We start from the raw sequence: 18,589 nt of genomic DNA, 5'->3' as shown, positions 1-18,589 counted from the left end.
TTCAGACCTCCCAGTTCCAGCCAGATTTGATTAGAAATCTCAGGGAAACCAAATTTATTTTGAATAAATCCCTGTCTCACCTACTTTAGTTGTGGCAGAATAAGATGAGAAATGCTTTGTGGGATTGCTTTATTTTTTTTTTTCCATTTTTCTTTCACTTTGAAATTAAGAATAAAAAAGGCTTATAAGTATAGAAACTTTTCAATATTTTTTTAATTGGCCAATCTCATTAAAAGCTTAAGTTATGATTCAGTTCAGTTTTAACTAATTTCTGGTTTTGATTGGAATTTCTCCCCCTGTGTCCCCCAGTCTTGTTAAACTGAAAAAAACTTTTGCCAGGTTCAGGAGCAAAGAAGAGAGAAATACATTTTGGTTGTGAATAAAACCAATTTATCCTCATTAGTTTCATGAATTTGTTCCCCTTTAGAGAATGTGTATTCTAGGGCAGAAGCAGGACCTGAATTCAAAACAGTTTTGGCAGAAAAATCATCTGCAACTGAAGCAGCTCTTTATATTTAATCTATGGATTCACTGTCTTGCACTTACAAATATTTGGGCCAGGATTTCAAAAACACCTTCCCAAATTTAGGTTCCTGTGTTTATTTCTGGCCTGAGAATTGTGTGAGCTGCCAAAGCTCTGAACTTCCCGTTCAGCTTTCAGTTCCTAATTCATGTAGTAAATAAATCACAGGGAGAGAAAGCCACGTAGAAACTCTGCAGTAGGCAAATGTCCCAGCAAATTAGAGCTCCATGTGATACAACCAGAGAGGCCATATGCACACTGCTGCACTCCTCCTCTGCCTTAAAGAGCTTTATGCCTGAAAAGTTCCCCCATGCATTTTAAAAGGCTGTTATGAGCCTATTCATTTGTGGTAAAATCCAAGCTGCTGCTCCAAGATGATGTTTAACCAGCACATCAAGTTAAAAAGAACAAAAGCTAAGGGCCAGAAAGCGAAGTGCTGCTCACAAATATTACAGCTTTCCAAGCAGTTCAGTGCATTTCCAGGGGACTATTTGGAGAACAAAGTACTGCTCTACACAAGTAAGATCAGATGCTAGCCCAAAAAGTCTGCCTGAGCCTGGTGATACAGCTCCTCACCGTCTGCTCACACCAGTTGCTGAAGATATTATTATACTTCCCTCCATGGCTCTCTACTGCAATCCAACATTTTTTTACATGTAAATTGCTACTCCTTGAAGGGAGAAACACAGTAAACAGGCTCTGAAAAATTCCAGACATCTCCAGCTTCATGTGCAGCAGATCTTGCTCTCAGCCACACCTGTGTCTCCCTGTTTCATCTTGTGCACAGGTAACACAGCAGAAATATCTAGAACAAGGTACCAACACACTGACAAGGAGGCACTGAGGTTTTGGTGGGTGGATTTTTATTTTTCTTACTTCTCCCCCTACCTCTGCATACTGCCTTATTTCTCTTTTTTTTTTTTTTCTTTTTTCTAACAGTACCAAGCTGTGGAGAGCAGAAGCACTTGCATGTGATTCTCCAATCCACAGTTCTTCTTGATCTCACTATGATTTAGATCCCTTATTAGATATCAAAAGTGCAAAGTCAGTGCAACACAGCACAGCAGGCAGAAGTGGAACTGCTAATCCCATCAATATGGTTGTTAGGAAAGACCAAGAACTCTAAATCAGCAAAACTGTGCTCAGCACGAAGCAAGAGTTTGGGGGCAAATAAGTTGGGTTGGTTTTTTTTTTTTTTGGTTTTGTTTTTTTGTTTGCTTTGAGGTTTTTTGTTTGTTTTCCCTTTATTTTGTTTGTTTAATGCCAACGCTACATTTTCAAGCCCATTGTGCCTTAGCAGGCAAGAGGCAGGGTCAAGGTGCTCACAGGGACAGACAGACTCCACCGGACAGGAGCTCTGCTGTGCCAGGCAGCTGTGGACACATCTGGGGAGCCTGAAATTCAACCACATTGCCAAACACAGCAGAACTATTGCCCTTTAGCTCACTGTAGGACATATATGCCACTGGAAATGCCAGAATCCTGTGGCTGCATAGTTCAGATGGATAAATTTAGCCTGGATTGTCCCTTAGGTGCTTCCTGGGTAAGAAATAAAAATACTAATAGTTTCTTACCAGACTTGCATTAACTATCTGATCATTCTGTAAGATGTGGGGTTCTTTTCTCATTCTACCCCACAGGAAGGTAGAAATCCTTTGCTTACAACTAAAGATTTTGTTGTACAGTACAGTAAAAATAGGTCCTGGGGAGATTTGGGGTTCAGGGTCTGATTCGACATAAGAGTAAAACCAACCAGAAATCTCTCCAGAATAGGCTTCAGAGAGATGTTTTGTCACTTCTGGTCTGAGACTTGCATCAAAGCCTCAAGATGATAACACTTGGTACCCCAGAAATCCAACAACCAAGTTACTGCTAAAAGAAGGGCTGGACCTTATGGGCTCTTTTTCAATATGGCTCCCTTTACTATATCCCTTCCCTCTTGCCTATTTTCTCTACTGTTTTCACCTCTTCCTCAGATTTTGGAGACAGAAAAGTACATGACAAAAAAAAAAAAAAAAAAGAGAAAAAAAAGAGAAAATCCCTTAATTGTGAGGCATTGAGCTGGCACCTTTTTTCAGTTTCGAACCAGAAGTCCCTTTTTGTAGGCAAATAACCCAGCTGCAGCCACAGAGGTGAAGAAAGTGGAAAATCCAATCAGCTTTAGCAGTCCTGGCACAGATGGCAAGTTCCTCTCCCAGAAGGTTGTAGTGATGGGCAGAGCTGGCACATCCTGTGGGGAGAGCATCCATTACCCACATCTCCACTGTGAGGAGGGATATAAATTAAAGAGATTCTTGCAGGAGGAACAGAAGTGGGTTAAAGCAGTAATATCTTATCAAGAAGCAATATATCCAGATTTTCTGCTCAGTTAAAGGAAGGAACACACACATGGAAAGGATTCACAGCCCAGTTAAGAACTGCAGCTCTTTCCAATCCTGCCTTACAGTCTGGTCACATGGGTTTCTATCCTGTTCCTTTTTTGGGGAAGGGAAATTTTGGTGAAAAAAGGGAAGTTTATTGTGGCTTTGATTCAGTGAAGTTATATAAAAACAGACCAAAAAAAATTATCTCATCAGCAAAACAGCAGAAAAAAAAAACCCCAATCCACTTAATCTGCATAAATACTTACAACTGATTCAGGTTCTGGCTTCCAAATTTCACTGTCTGGGATCTTCCTCATAGCAAACAGTATCTGAAAACAACCAACATTCTCAATAAGTATCACTGATTCTTCAAGACTGAAAAAAAAAAAACTGGCTTCAATTGTTGTTTAAAAATGACACGACTGAGCACATAAATCACAGTGAATTCAAATTTTAAAAGAAAACTCAACCTTTTACAACTTATTTCCGTAGAGGGCTGATATTTAATAAGACACTCTTCCTAGTGGAACATAGAAACAGAAAAATCTCTTTATGCTTAGTTAGTCCTTGCAAGATATTGGAATTTGGCCAGCCCCAGGGGAACAGGATAATGTGATTATGACTAAGAGTTAAGCAGACCCTCATGGCAAAGTAAGGCATGAAGACACCAGCTACATGGAACAGCTTGTTTTGAAAATTTTATCCTGATGTAGGAAGAGGAACAGCATCCTGGGAGTGATGACAGACCACTACTTTCAGCCAGAGAAAAGCAAAATTAAAACTAAAACCTTTGCAATGGGAAAGTTCCCATTCAAAGTATCAAAGATAGCAGAGATCAGTAGGATAGCAAAGACTGTTTGAAATTATATTCAGAGAAGATAGTAAGATTAGTTTCTTCTACAGTGAAATAAAATGGAGTTGGCGACAATAATGTTTTCTCTATTCTAGGCATTTGTAAATTTAAGATTTAACATCTTTCAGAAGGGGCTTTTAGTGTGACAAGACTCATGGAGAGTGTGAACTCTTCAATGCAGGACAGTGAGAAGCACTGAATTTTCAACATGTTTTCCTTTCATAAGAAAATAAGGAAAGGAAAACATCTAAATTTTTACCAGTCAAGTGCACCTATCTAGTCCTCTGCTGAGGAAGCTCTGTTGTAATGTTCTTATATCAGAGAGATCATGGGACCTCTGGACCTTTTCAGGAGCACCTTAGGTATAATTTTCTCAAATGGGATAATTTATGAACAATTGATCTCTGTCTCTTGGGGCAGAGGCATGGGCTAGATGAACTCTCCACATTCCTTCCAGGACAATTTGTGTTCCTTGATTAGTTTTTAGCCACAAGGTTCCCTTCACCTCACAAAACAAAGATTAAATTTCTTTTGCTGCTCCATAAACTCTAATGTTCTGGAAAACACTCAGGAAATCGGCATTTTCTCAGAAGAAAAAAATATCTAAGTCCTTGTTTAGGGACTCTGTATTAAGGTTGTCTCAGTGGAACATCACTGTGTTGGAAACACTGAGGAAGGGCCTGGCTTGGTGTGCAGAGCTGCAGGACTGAGCTGTTCCAGGATCTCTCAGTACAATGATAACAGATTTGGGAGAAAAATGACTGGGGCAGAGTTTTGGACTTCTGTAAAAGAAGAAAGAATTTAATCCTAGAAACAAGGGGACAGTTTGACAAAGTAGCCAGAGCCCTTCCTAACATTCCAAATCTAAGTGCAAAACCTTCATCCTTTTTTGAAGTCAATCCCCTTTGCGGGGATTCGCATCGAGATCCAGAACACCCGAAGCAGTCAACGCTCAGTGCTCATTTCCCCTCCAGCCACAAGATCTTTAATTTTCCACAGGACATTTGGCAGTGTCCCCTGAGCATCTGTACCTCTCTGGCTGCTCTTTCTCCAGCCTGAACAGCCCCCTCCATGTACCCACTCCACTCAGTGGCTGTCTCTGTGCCAGCAAAATAGATCCTGCCAACGGGCTGCCGAATGATCCTGGAGGGGCACAAGCAAAAAGTCACATCAGCTGTATCAGGAGAGAACTGAAATAGCTGGGTTAATGCTGGAATAAAAATATTTTAAATGACAGCAAGCACTTGAAGATAGTAGCACTGGGTGAGTGGAGCTGGAGGAGAAGTCTGGGTTGCATTTAATTTCTTACAGTGAACACAGCAGTGTTCACATTTTTAAAATGTTTACACTGTTCACAGGTGAAAATGACAGCTACAGGTGAAAAGGACAGCTATTTTGAGATGAGACTTACACTGTCTCACAGTTCCAGCCTGTGGCATAAGTACCAATGCCAGGCCTTACTGGCACAGTGCAGCATTCTGAAATATATCCCCATAATATTTGAAGCAATAAGTCAATAAACAAAAAGCATTGTTTTAACTCTATTTTTGCCAGAATCTGCAATAGTTATTATTTTAATTACCTCAAATACTAAGGCCTCCATAAGCTCTTTGTTATAACTGCTTTATTGCTCTAAGTTACTTTTAAATTATAAGAATTTAAACCTCAAAAGTACAGCTCTTCTACCCCATTAAAACCTGTGTATCTAAATCAAATCACCAATCTGAAGTAAGTCTTTTTCTTCTTGGTAAATCTTATTTTCATGCAAAAACTTAAGTGGGAGAGGACTGTATACAATGGCACACTGATCACTATATTAAGCTTTCACTGCTAAAAATAAAGGAATGGTCCAAAGAAATCACTCATTACCACCAATGTCAGCAAGAACTAAGTCTCTGTCAGTTTTTTTAATCATCAGTTAAGGCGTGCTTGAAATGGCTAAACTGATCTCAAAAACCCAAAGCCATTTTTGTAAGCAGACTATGGAAGCTTCCCAGCTCTCTTCCCAGAACCTCCTCAGCTGAACTCACCAAACAGCAGCAGTGAATAAAAGCCCCTCATGATACTGTACTCATCCATCATAGAGCCCAACAGAGACAAGAGGAAGGTTATCCCATTTCAAACATCCCCCAGTGAGCTTAAAGGTATGAAGTGAACAGTGACAGAGGATTTATGACCCTTTCTGAGGATATTTATTAACTTGGTCTTATCTTAGCACTCCAAAGCCCACTATAAATAGACACTGTACCTTCCATACTGAGTCATTATGCCTGGTGGGAAGTAGGCTGTGTAGCAGCCCCCAGAATACTGCTCTTCACACCAGTTCTTCTCTTCATAATGCACAGGCTGTAAAACAGAGATTAATTCACTCAGGGAAAGGACAAAGTCTCGAGGAAGTTAATAACAGAACTGAGCAGAGAGCAGGGAAGAACAGTTTATCATTTGTTGCATGTCAACATATGACAAGATGAGCACATTGAACAAATCTCTTAATGCAGCATGAACTCAATGCAATAAGCCCTGAGTTTTTAAAAATAAGAATACACTGTCTAAAAAACTAGTTAGTCTGGCCATTGTAGAGCATAATCCTCTTAATCTGTCAATGTTCATTTATGCCTTGTGCACATACTTTGAACCGTGTAAAGCAAAAGTAACCTCCAGTGTATACAGTTGTAATACCTGTAATGTGTACATTAGGTACAAATATACACTGTTAAAAATGCAAACTGTGGCACTTGCATGGTTCTGTGTACAATATCATTGTGTTGAAAATCATGTGTTCTCCAGGTTGGTCTCTACAGCTTTTAACTCTGTAAAATTGTTTTTAAAAGTATCAGTGGCATTAATCACATAATCTAAGTGTGAGATCACACAAATCCTAACAGTCCTTCACCTTTACAGAGAAGAGAAGGCAAGGGAAAGGCCAAAGAACAACAACCCAAAGCATGCAGCAGTGGATCTTAACAACTAGTACAACATGGACAGAGAGGGAAAGCCAGCCTGTCACCTGTGACAGCAGCTGGGGTTTATGGTAGCAAGCACTGAGAATCCCAGCCATGGAGCTGGACAAGAATATATCAACAAAACCACCTTTTAATGTTTCATTTATGTTCATAAAGCTTTTTCTTATCCTCACTGTCAAACCCAACCCAAGGCTTGCCATAATCTTCTCTCCACTCCCCTGGTGAGGGCAGCAAGTGCTCCCATAGCTGGTGCCTTTCCCAAAGGTGCCTTCCCAGGGATTTTGTGCTTACATGTAAAGCTTCCTCTGATCCCAGAACCTTTGCATAGAGCTCACACAGCCTCATCTTCCTGAGAAAGAAAAGCAACAGTACACTTCAGTGTGAGGAAAAAGAAAACAAATCACTTCTAATATACCCTGCCTCTAAGAGGACAAGTATTGTATCTGCTTGAATTTGAGGTTCCAGCTTTTGAGGATCTATCCCAATTTGTCAGCCTCCAGATCACTAGAAATAACCCGAGCTCCTGTGCTGCATAAGTGCTGGTTTTCCAGCAGTTTTGCAAGCTGTTATCTAGAGATAACTCCATCAGCCCAAACCCTCAAATTACCCAAATGGTCTCCAGCCTGTCAGGGAAAAAAAAAAGTAGTAAGTCATTGTACTTTTTTGTCTTGGCATATAGTCTAACTTACAGTTTGTTCCTACAAAGATGCAGGTCTCAATATACTGCAGCTCTCAGGGAATCAGTACTTCATTTCTCTTTATATAAAATTTCCTCCTGTTTTAAGTTTATGAGTCTATAAATCATTGAATGTACTTCATTCTTGGGTCTTACTCTTAGCCATGCTGCACCAATTCCCAAAAGCAAGAAGATCAGGATGAAATAACAATTATGGAAAGCAAGCACAACTCTGGAAAGACATTTACTTCTGGAACAAAATCCAGTGCTCCACAAAAAGCCATGCTGGGCACAGAAACACAGAAGTCCCAGCTCTGAAACTGTGAGGGCTCCTCTTTCAGCTATAAAAGCATGTGAGGAAACCACACATGATTGCTGCAAGAAGCAACCCAGCTCTACGTGAGCCCAGCTATACCCATGATAAAGAAATCAAAGAATGCCATGGAAAGAGGATGAAGAGAAACAGGATGACTTGAAGGGCCTTGAAGGTGCCCTCACATGCAGGTTGGAGATCGAGGAAGAAAGTGAAGGTTGCTACAGCTCAGGAGGAGCTGCGGCCCTGGCTGGGGTGGTTTTGCTGCTGGCTGGTGTCAAGCCCAGCAGGGAAAGGAAAGGAAACAGCCCCTTCCTTCTGCCCCGGGGCACAGGACCAGGGTCAGCCTGCTCCAGAAGCAGTGACAGGCCAGCAAGGCTCAGGGAGCTCCAGGACCTGAATATGAACATTCCCCTGCAATCAGGGGTGACACAAATCCAGCAACAGCCCCAAGGAAAAGGGTGAAGTCCCAATTTCTGCATAAGTGAGGTGAGCACTGTGCCCTGCAGCACCAGCACCTACCCAGTGCCTGAACAGAACAAAACCATTTTAACAGCAGGGTCCAGCTGATGTCTCACAAATGCCACCAATTCCTCCTTTCAGGGCAAGTCAGAAACACCACAGGGCTCCACAGGAAAGTGAATTATCACCTTGGGACCCGTCTGCTCCTCCCAGAACCATGCTAGGGATGAGAAAGACCCCTCTAGACCTGCCTGTGCCATGTCCTTTTTCCACAATGACTTGCAGACCTGTCACACTGACATTTTCTGAAAAATCCCTTCACCCAGGACTTTTCTCCTGGGAAGCTGAGAAGCCTCAGAGAAAAAGGAAAACAAATTCTTATCTCATTTGCTTCTCCTGTGTTGTGCTCACATGTGGAATGTGTTTGGAGATTGTTTCATTGGGTTTCTGTGAATTATTTTGGCTTATTGGCCAATCACGGTCAAGCTGTGTTGGGGCTCTGGAGAGAGTCACAAGTTTTCATTATTATCTTTTTAGCCTTCTGTAAGTATCCTTTCTGTATTCTTTAATATAATGTAGTATCATAAAATAATAAATTAGCCTTCTGAGAACATGGAGTCAGATTCATCGTTCCTTTCTGCCACAGGGGTCCCAGAAAATACAATACAGACCCTCCAGGGAGCCTGGAAATGGCACACCAGTGGCAAGGTAGGTATTGTCACTTGTGGCCAAGTGCAGGGCTCCATGAAGGTGCAAGTTCACAGCTGTGTGCTGAGTGCATTGCAAACACAGATTAGTCAGTTCAAGATAGCTGTGCAAAGGAAAATATTAAGCTTCATGTCAAGGGCATCTTCAGACTCTTAAGAAGTGCAGACATTGGAAGGAATTAGTCATCAGTAACAGGGTATTATTTGACAAGAAAAAAAAAACAACAAATGAACAAACAAAGCAAAAACCAACAGTTTCTAAAGGATTGAATTATATCAAGATAAATCAATCACTGAGGACATTACCCCTAATAAAAGCAACTTTTGCATCTTGCTGGTGTCTCTGCAAGATCTGCATTTTTTGTCCAAGAGAAGTTTAAGGAAATTCTTATTAATGGACTTTTAGTCAATGCTAGCATGGAACATAATAGCACTACATGGAGTAATATGCAGTGAGTGAAATCCTCATTTCTTGGCTTTGGGCTCGGCTGGGAAATTGCTATAAGCACTAAATAAGAGGAATGTTATGCCTGGAGCTCCCAAGGTAGGCTCCTGTTGAGAGTCACACTGTGCCCAGTGTGGAGGAAGTACAGGCACTCAGCTCCTTCCCTGGTCTCTTACTCCTCAGCAGCATGTGATGCCATGGCCTTCACTGCACAGCTCTGAAAGGCAGGGCACAACCTCACCACTGCCACCTGACCTGGGAACACCAGCTGGGAGGCAGCAGTGAAATTTACTCCCTCCAGTCTGGCTTAGCTGTAAAAAGATTTCCATCCTCTCCCACAGCTTCCAAGTCATGACTTAGGACAGCTGCCACAGACTCTACATCCTACTCTGCATTGCCAAGGATTACCAAAATCCTCACCCTGTCCTCAGCACCATGAAGGGAGAGCCCAGGTTGTGTGGAGCACAGCATCTCAGCAAGGTTCCCACTCTGCAGGGTGTCACAAGAAGCCTGTGCTCAGAACAGATCCCTCCCTGCAGCATCACAGCCCTCATCTAAATTGTACAAATGGTTGCACTCTGAGTGTACCCTGGGAGAAGGTCTGGGCTCATGCTCTGCCTTCTCCTGCACCCCAAATTCCATTGGAAGGAGAGTTGTGCTCTTGGGGAGGACAGGAGCTGTTCCTGCCTTTCTGGCTGTGGCCAAGACTGCTGGAGCCAGAGGCAGCCCTGCTCCAAGGAACAGCCAGCACATTCCTGAGCCATTCTTTACCAAAGTCCCTCTAGCCCAAGGTTTATTCCACCAAAGAGTTCAAAATTCCTGTATAAAACCTGGCTGCTGGCAGCAGCAGAGTCAGGTAATTGTGCCAGTGCTTTTAATGCCCAGGGAAAAGGATGGAGCCTTGCAAACAGCCAGGACAGACCCTAATTTCATAGAAAGAAAAGCTGTTCTCAAGGACTGCAAATGATCAGTTGAATTGAGGGTACTGACACACAGTGTAAGGCACCAGTTGGTGTTCAGGATGGCTCAAAATTTTGGGCACATTGGGTTTCAGAACACCTACATTAGTTTTATCATCTGGCACCTGCTGGGCCTCTATCTCAAAGCCTCACTGCTTGTCCATTCCTGCCAAAATTAAAAGGGCTCTGTGGTACCAGGCTGTCATTTGAAAAGGCTGGGACATAAACAGCTCCATTTAAACCCATTATCCCCAGACTGCCAGACTATCTGAGATGACTGCATCTTCTCTAGTTAGACCAGCTATTACTGTAAAAATGTTTACTTGGGCACACTGCTCCTTTATCATATTTTAAAATCAAATGTTTTTTCTCCCTGTCAAACCAAGGCTCTCCTCATAATTCACAGTTTCTACTTGCAGCTTTCATTTGATCAGATACAGTGAATCAGTGTGATGGAAAATAAAAAAATCATTACTTTATAAATTCCATTTTAGTAATATACCAAAGAGCACTACTCTATGCAGAGATTTGTTACAAGAAGACAGTAAAATGACCTTCATCTGTGCCTGAAGGGCAATTTTTTCCTCACAGTGAGGGTCTAGAGATGGAGGCAGCTTTCTGACCCCTCAGTGATGCTGAAGCTTGCTCATGGCAGCTACAGGTTCAAGTTGCACTAAGTTACAGATACTGAAAGGACCCTCCAGGGTAAACAGAAAATAAAGATCAAATCAAACACAGAGGCCAAACCTTTCCCTTCTGACAAGCTTTCCAAGAGCTCAAGGCAGCTGCAGGAAGCCAGGGAGGCAGCAGTGGGAGGAGGAGGCTGGTCCTGGACACTTTCCAGCAGAATATCTACACTACTTTCATATTGAGCATCTTAGAGCTGTTCCTTAGAAAGAGTCACATAAACACAGAAGCCTTGTGGAAAAATAAGAACCAGGACCAGAGAGTTTCCAAAGGGCAAGAGCTGTGTGGGAATTTCATGGGTCCTTCATCCAAAACCAAGTAAGGCATCTTCTTCCCTAATGTCTGCTACTGGCACAAGCTTACAGACAAATTCCTTCAAATCAGGGCCTTTTTTTCCTGCTCTGGTCATTTATAACAATATTTTGACTCTAATTCCACCCAGATCTCCAGGGTTTGTACTTACCTTTCTTCTTTGGTGAGACCTGTCAGTCTTCTGCACTTCCGAGCAAGAATGAAGCTGGAAGACCACAAACAATTTACTCCATTATGCTGCTACATCCCCTGCATTATTTAAAATGCCAACAACTTAGGATGAGATCCTGTGATTCACAGTAATTGCTTTAGGGTCTCTAATAAAAACATCTATTTCACCTTTCTGCATAATGCTCTACCTGCTGCTTGCAGGACTCATTTAGGAAGGAACCACTCTGAAATTCATGTTAGAATATTTGCATGAGCTGTTTCCCAATTACTTTAATTTCATACAGCCTTGGGTGCAGGCATATAGCAATGACACAACACCTGGGATTGGGCTGGAAATAGTTTTTTAATAAAACTTTTAAGACTGATCATATTCTCTGGTTGCTAAAACAACCAGAACAAAATAAAACTTAATTCTAGAAAACAAATTTTCATTTAAAGAACTGAAGTACTTAGAAGTACATTTTTGCAATCATCCTCTTTTTCTTCTCTTTTCTTTCCTTTCTCCAAGTTTGTAATTTGCCACACAAAAAGGCAAAAGATTACAGTGATAAAAAGTAGAAAGCTAAGTAGAATTTAATTTTTTTAATTAGCAAAAAAATTGAAGTAAAGCAATCATAGAAGATCACCATACACTGAGAAATTCAACCTTTAATTATTTTTAAGTATTTCCTTTGAAAAGCATCATGTTTTCCACTTCAATTGTTTCCTCTAAGACAAAATAAAAAGCATTAACTAGAGGAGACACTTTCTTTGTTCCTTACCCTATTATGGCAGGAAAGCTGCCATCAGGCTTAGTGTCATCAAGTGTTAGACCAATTGCAGCTTCCTCATCTTCAATGATCATGGTACCACAATATCCTGGTAAGAACAAGGTGGAAAAGCAGCCATGATCCATGAATCAAAACACAGGAGCTTCCAAGAAGTTGTAAAACACAACCTCCTGCTGACCCATGCCAGGACTAATAGCCAGAACATGACAGGAACCAGAACCCTCAGGTTCATTTGCTAAGGTAGGGGGTGGGTGATATTTGTAGGCAAACAGATGTGGGCTCATTATAGCCATTAATGAGAAGTGGGTGTTACTGCATTGCAGTTTGCCTTGGATTCAGTGAATTCCAAAACAGGAGTCATGGTGGAAGCATTCAGCATGTGAGGAGCCCAGGAGGACTAGCCCAGCTGGGGATGTCTGTGGGAAGCCACCTTCAGTTAATGCTGACCAGTCCATCCAGAAAGCAGCATTTTTGCAGACCCTTCCATCACACATCACTGGTACCTCCACAACCCTGCACAAGTGAGAGAAGCTCATCCCATACCCAAGTGCCACTCAAGGAGAGGACCACAGAACAACCAAGGCAGCGAGCAACAGGAATGAATTCTCCCTTCATGACTATCTCCTTTTCTCATTCCCTCACCCTCCCTCTCCTCCCAACCAAACTCTCACGCTTCTCTCACAGGGGAAGGCAAAAAAGGCATAGAAGATTCTAAGGATTAGCATGCTCTGAACAGAGAGTCTGTTCTGTTGCCAGGTACTCTCTTCCCTCTCTCTGTCACTACTATTCCTTTCCATTAAAATGCAATACCCTTCTTCCTCCAGAAAGTTTCCTTGTAGTACACGATGCACTTGATGACTGAGCCCATGGGGATTCTGTTGATGAGCTGGTTCCTCATTGGGGGCAAAGGTGGGTTGAAATGAATCTTCAAACAAAGAGCTGGGGGAATGGCACTGATCACATATTTGCCCTGGAAAATAAATTATCCATAAGCCAAATACATTCTCCCCTGTGGCCTTCACATTCTCTGAAATAATTCCTTCGCCCAGGATTTTTCTGCTGGGAAGTTGAGAAGCCTCCGGAAAAGGAAAACAATTCTTATCTCATTTGCTTCTCCTGTGTTGTGCTCACATGTGGAATGTGTTTGGAGATTGTTTACCCACAGGTGATTGTTTCATTGGATTCTGGTGTGAGTTGTTTTCACTCTCTGGCCAATCAGGGTCAAGCTGTGTTGAGACTCTGGAAAGAGTCACGAGTTTTCATTATTATCTTTTTAGCATTTAGTAAGTATCCTTTCTGTATTCTTTAGTATAGTATAGTATTCTTTAATTTATATTAGAATATTATATATTCTTTAATGTACAGTATTCTCTAATATAGAATAATATATATTAAAGAATAATATATATAAAAATATAATATATAAAAATATGTATTATCTATAATAAATATATAATGTAAATATATTAAATAGATATATTTATTGTAAAGTAATAAATTAGCCTTCTGAGAACATGGAGTCAGATGCATCATTCCTGCCTTTGTCGAGACATTCCCAGCAAATACAATACTCCCCTACTTCAGCCCAAGTGTACTGCCCTAATGGTCTTGGAGGACATGTGGGGAGGCTGCAGGATGTATCTTGTGGAGCAATTTTGGCACTTTGCATAAGAACTGCAAAACTAAACCCTCACAAAATGCTGCTCATTAAATAACAAACAAGCATTATACAAACAGCCATCTGTTCAAATGGTGGGCAGCTGCCCTTCCCCTGGTGTTTAAAAGAAAGCCCTGTGCTCTAAGAGTCCACCAGTCTCCCTTCCATCTGGACTCCCCTGTTACAACTTGGAAGCAAAGCTTGCAGTGTTTTTCACTGAAAGTTTGTTGCTAAATTACATTTTACACCTTACAATTACCCTCTAATTCAGAAGGTAACTGAACACAAAGAGATACCAGGAAAGGAAAAGTCTGAACCCACACTTTGCTTTTAGGCAGCACTTTAAAGCTCTGTTAACTGGTATTACTTCAGGACAACAAGAACGTGTGACTTTCTGTCATAGCCACTTAAATCTCTGCTGTATTTTGTGCTTTGGAGAAGTCAAAAAGGAAAAGCTAAAGGTTTTGTAGCCACCACTAATTAGTTCTTAGTGGACATGTGTAAGTCTCTGTCCAAAGTTTCCCTCATCTGCTTTGTGATTGTCATGAAAGGGACAGAGACTGGGGACCACTGAAGAAAAAGGAACTTTGTGTGAAATTCTGGCCCTGCTTGCCAAGGACCCTGAGGCCTGAGCACAGCTTCTGACATTTCTAAGCTACTGTTGTTCACAGGTGTGTTTGCTGTGTGCTACACTGAAACTGGTGAAAGGAGGAAAGGGGCACTTTGCCCTTTTGCAACAATAGCCCTGGAATTTTCCCCACCTCTTGGCTTGGCTGGACCTCTCCTGAGGTTTTGGGTGGTCCCCACAGAAGACCCCTCACCTGTTTTACAACCACCATGACAGACAAGCTGAGATGGAAGAAACCTCTCCATCAAGGACTGAGACATGAAACCCTTATGTGAAAAGGGGTCCCCCCACTCTTTCCAAGGACTGGGACTGAAACCCCCAACCCGGGGGAGGTGTGTGGGGGAGGCAAGCTGACCAAAGCAAGGTGGATGTTGCAGGTGTGAGCAGTGGACCAAGAAGACAATGGCTCTCGCCCACTGCTGAGAACGTGGACTGTGTGTACCCTTCTCTAAATACCATTTTTTCCTAGAAAATACAATAGACTACCTTTGATTTGGTTTCAAGGTTCATCCCCTTCCCCCATCAAAAAGGAGTATAATAAGAGCTTGAATGAACTGGAACATTGAGATCTCCCTGGATGTGACCTGGTGAACTCCATCGGCTGGACATCGAAGGACTTCACTGTTTCTAAGTTTGGTAGCTATATACCTTTCTTTCTCTTCTTCCCTCTTTTCCTTGTTCTTCCCTTTCCCCCCAGTTCCTCCCCAACGCATTTTGCTGTGGTCATTCAATAAAGGTACATTGGTTTTTGATTAATACTGCAAACCCCCTGTGCCGTGTCAGTTTTTTTCACTCTGAGATCAATTCACAAACCATCACAAAACCCCTTCATAAGGACAGATGGTGACAACGTGGCATCACCTCATACAGCTCATGGTCCAGGGTCTCCACGATGACGCCGTCCCCGGACTGGTCGATGCGCACCACGGGCTTGCGCAGCCTCACCCGCCCGCCCAGGCGCTCCATCATCTTCTCACTGATCTGCCCAGAGCCCCCAACAAACTTCCTCTCCTGAAACACAGACACGACAGCTCAGCAGAGCAGTGCTTGTGGAGCCTGGATCATGGCAAGCATTTCTGTCAGCACTCAAAACAACCCCTCTTCTTCCATTGTTATCAAAACATTTTAGGGAATTCTTGCAGTTTTTCCTCTCCTGAAACACAGACACGACAGCTCAGCAGAGCAGTGCTTGTGGAGCCTGGATCATGGCAGGCATTGCTCTCAGCATTCAAAACAAACGCCCTTCTTCCACTGTTATTGGAACATTTTAGGGAATTTTTGCGGTTTTTCATCTCCTGAATCATAGAATTTTTTCTCCTGAAACATAGAATTTTTTCTCCTGAAACATAGAATTTTTTACGCTCCTGAAACACAGAATTTTTTTCCTCTCCTGAAACACAGACACGACAGCTCAGCAGAGCAGTGCTTGTGGAGCATGGATCATGGAGAGCATTGCTCTCAGCATTCAAAACAACTTCTTCCATTGTTATCGAAACATTTTTGGGAGTTTTTGCGGTTTTTCCTCTCCTGAAACACAGAATTTTTTCCTCTCCTGAAACACAGACACAACAGCTCAGCAGAGCAGTGCTTGTGGAGTGTGGATCATGGAGAGCATTGCTCTCAGCGTTCAAAATAAACCCCCTTCTTCCATTGCTATAAAAACATTTTTGGGAATTTTTGCAGTCTCTGGAAATGCACCCATTTTACTTTCTCTTTCCAGCTTCTCAAATCCTTCCCGTATTTGACCACCATTTGAACTCTAGTCAAAACTAAAAGTAATAGCAACTTTGGAAGAAAATCCCTTCTCTAAATGTGGTCTCCAAAAAGAGAGATTCACACAGGCCTGTGTGAATCAGCAAGACTTCTGATAAGTGCTTAAACCTTCAAACCTTTCTCTGAGCTCACTCATCCCTGCAGAGCTCTGTGTATCAGAAGCAGGAAACCTGATCTACATAATAAATAACAAGGTGTAAGAAGTCACATAGCTCACATCAAAAATGTCTGCTGCACTATGTAATTCAACCCAACTTAAACTGCAACCATCTCTAACATAATACAGAATTCAAATAATATTTAATTAAACATATTCAACTTAAATTATCTACAGTAATTGCTTATCTATGCATATTTATGCATTTTAATATGGTTAATGTATTTGCATTTTTATTTATGATTAAATAATTAGCATTTCTAAAAATATATCCATTTCTAATACAATTAGTGAAATTTGCACTTCTCAAGTAGAAGACCATTAACAGTGTCTTTACTTTCTTCAAATGCAGAAGCAGCTCTAATGTACCAGATTGCAAACATTTCAAAGCAATACCATATTTAGGGGTGTTCATTTTCTTTAGAGTGATCTTAAAATCTTAATGGTGTTAATGCTTAGAAATTTGCATCTTAGGAACCCAGCTCTGGGCCACATTTTTAGTATTAACTTGCAGCTGACATTGCCATCTCCATTAAGTGCTTCTGCAGTGCTTAGGATGGCTCCAGCCTCGTGACAGAAATAAGCATAAGTAAAATTTTCTCTTTTCAGTGAGGATAAACAAAGCAAATGCTTTAATCTTCATCCAAAAAAAAAAAAGCCAGATACAAATCTCCTCATCCCTGGGGGCAATGTCATGAGTAGGGAGCAATCTTCAACACTAGTTTTGCAAGATCCAGATAAAAGAGTAAATGAACAAAACTAGTTATCAGTGTGCTACTTGCTCAAAAGTCATGGATGCCTCTGGACTAAAATAAACCAGCAAAAAATGAAATTAAACCAGGGCCTGCCAAGAGCTGCAGGAGGTGATGGCTGACAGTACCAACCTGGCCCCCGTTGGTCGTGGAGAAAATCCGTGCTGTGCCCCCACACTGCTTCACGTACCACAAAAACCAAAGGGCAGAGACCTCGTGGGGCTCAGAAGTGACATCCACGTTCACAAACAGAGTTGCAAAACTCTTGGCAGCTCTGCAACAAAGACAAGAAAGCTGGTTAATTTAAAAACAGAATAATGCTGACAAGATCGTTCCCGAATAGGCAGGAGCCTTTCACTGTGGGGGCAAAGGATTCCTTAATTTCAGCTGAAGTAAGGAATTATCAATTCCTTTTATGCAACCTTTTTCAAGTAATCCTGCAAAAAATATTAATGAAACACTCCTGTATTCCATAAAAATTAGGACACTGAGAGACAAAGCCCAAGATTATATCACTTTATGCTACTAATACAAAGTTAGCCTGTCATCCTAGCCTCAGGACTAAGCACAGCAAGCCCTCCTGTCTTCACTGGACTCCAAAACCACCCTGTCCCCAGTTCCTGAGTTACAAACCAGACCTGCATCTCTCTCTGCCCCTGCTGGATGCCTGTCCCCTCAAGAACACAGCACAGAGGTTATTCAAAACCCACCATAAAAAAGTTAGAGGTATTTTCTAAGCTAATTATCTAAGATCTGTGGATTAGTCAGCATCCATTCACTGCCCAATCCTCTGCTCAGGGAGAGTTTTGCAGCTGGAACACAGCAAGGAAAGAAATGTAAGTAGGAAGCCATAGAAGAAGTGACAGCATTCATGCCAGAGTCTGGCAAAAAAAAAGGAAAGGATACTTCTGGTAGGTTAAGTCAGTATTTAAACAGTGTCCTGGTATCCAGTGGCAATGAACACAGAAACAGAAAATTGACCTGTGTCTGAAAAGATATCACTGCTTTATGTCCTGTAACCTGTTCTTTCATAGCAGCTCTACTGTGAATTACTGTGTAAGCCTGTACAAGATTTTGGAGTGCACTAAGACAGACGATTAATTAAGACTCAGGGAAATATTGCTCCTGTTATAAGTAAAAACTTCCCTCTGCCTTCACTCTGAGGAGGAGTTTAAAGAGACATGGACAGGAGCAGGAGATTCCCAGTTTAACTGCATTGTAACTAATAGGAATGGAGATTCTATAGATACTTCATATGCAAAGCATCAAAGCCAGTGCAGAATCCACTTCTGGTTGCTTCTTTCTTTGTTTTAGTCTTCAAAGTTAAAAAAAAAAAAAAAAAAACAACAAAAAAACAACAAACCTAACTCTAACATACTGTTTCATAGAGCCCTAGATCTACACAGAAAAAGGAATCT

The 18,589-nt window shown here is 41.6% G+C and overlaps 1 protein-coding gene across 1 annotated transcript in view; it reads right to left on the bottom strand.

Annotated features, from left to right (window-relative positions):
- MAOB (monoamine oxidase B) overlaps positions 1-18,589 on the bottom strand; it is a 52,966-nt gene that overhangs the window by 1,572 nt on the left and 32,805 nt on the right. Inside the window, exons 6-15 of the mRNA XM_077171574.1 lie at positions 17,304-17,445; positions 15,351-15,500; positions 13,015-13,174; positions 12,196-12,292; positions 11,415-11,468; positions 6,994-7,051; positions 5,988-6,085; positions 4,771-4,882; positions 3,153-3,215; positions 2,592-2,753 (exon numbers count right to left, since the gene is read on the bottom strand). Of these exons, the coding sequence (XP_077027689.1) occupies positions 2,598-2,753; positions 3,153-3,215; positions 4,771-4,882; positions 5,988-6,085; positions 6,994-7,051; positions 11,415-11,468; positions 12,196-12,292; positions 13,015-13,174; positions 15,351-15,500; positions 17,304-17,445 (1,090 nt within the window). The 3' untranslated portion in view covers positions 2,592-2,597. The remainder of the gene's footprint in view (positions 1-2,591; positions 2,754-3,152; positions 3,216-4,770; positions 4,883-5,987; positions 6,086-6,993; positions 7,052-11,414; positions 11,469-12,195; positions 12,293-13,014; positions 13,175-15,350; positions 15,501-17,303; positions 17,446-18,589) is intronic.

This window comes from Agelaius phoeniceus, chromosome 2 (assembly GCF_051311805.1).
Source record: "Agelaius phoeniceus isolate bAgePho1 chromosome 2, bAgePho1.hap1, whole genome shotgun sequence".
Classification (NCBI taxonomy): domain Eukaryota; kingdom Metazoa; phylum Chordata; class Aves; order Passeriformes; family Icteridae; genus Agelaius; species Agelaius phoeniceus.
Note: the sequence above shows the minus strand (reverse complement) of the source record. Positions and strands in the feature narration are given on the sequence as shown.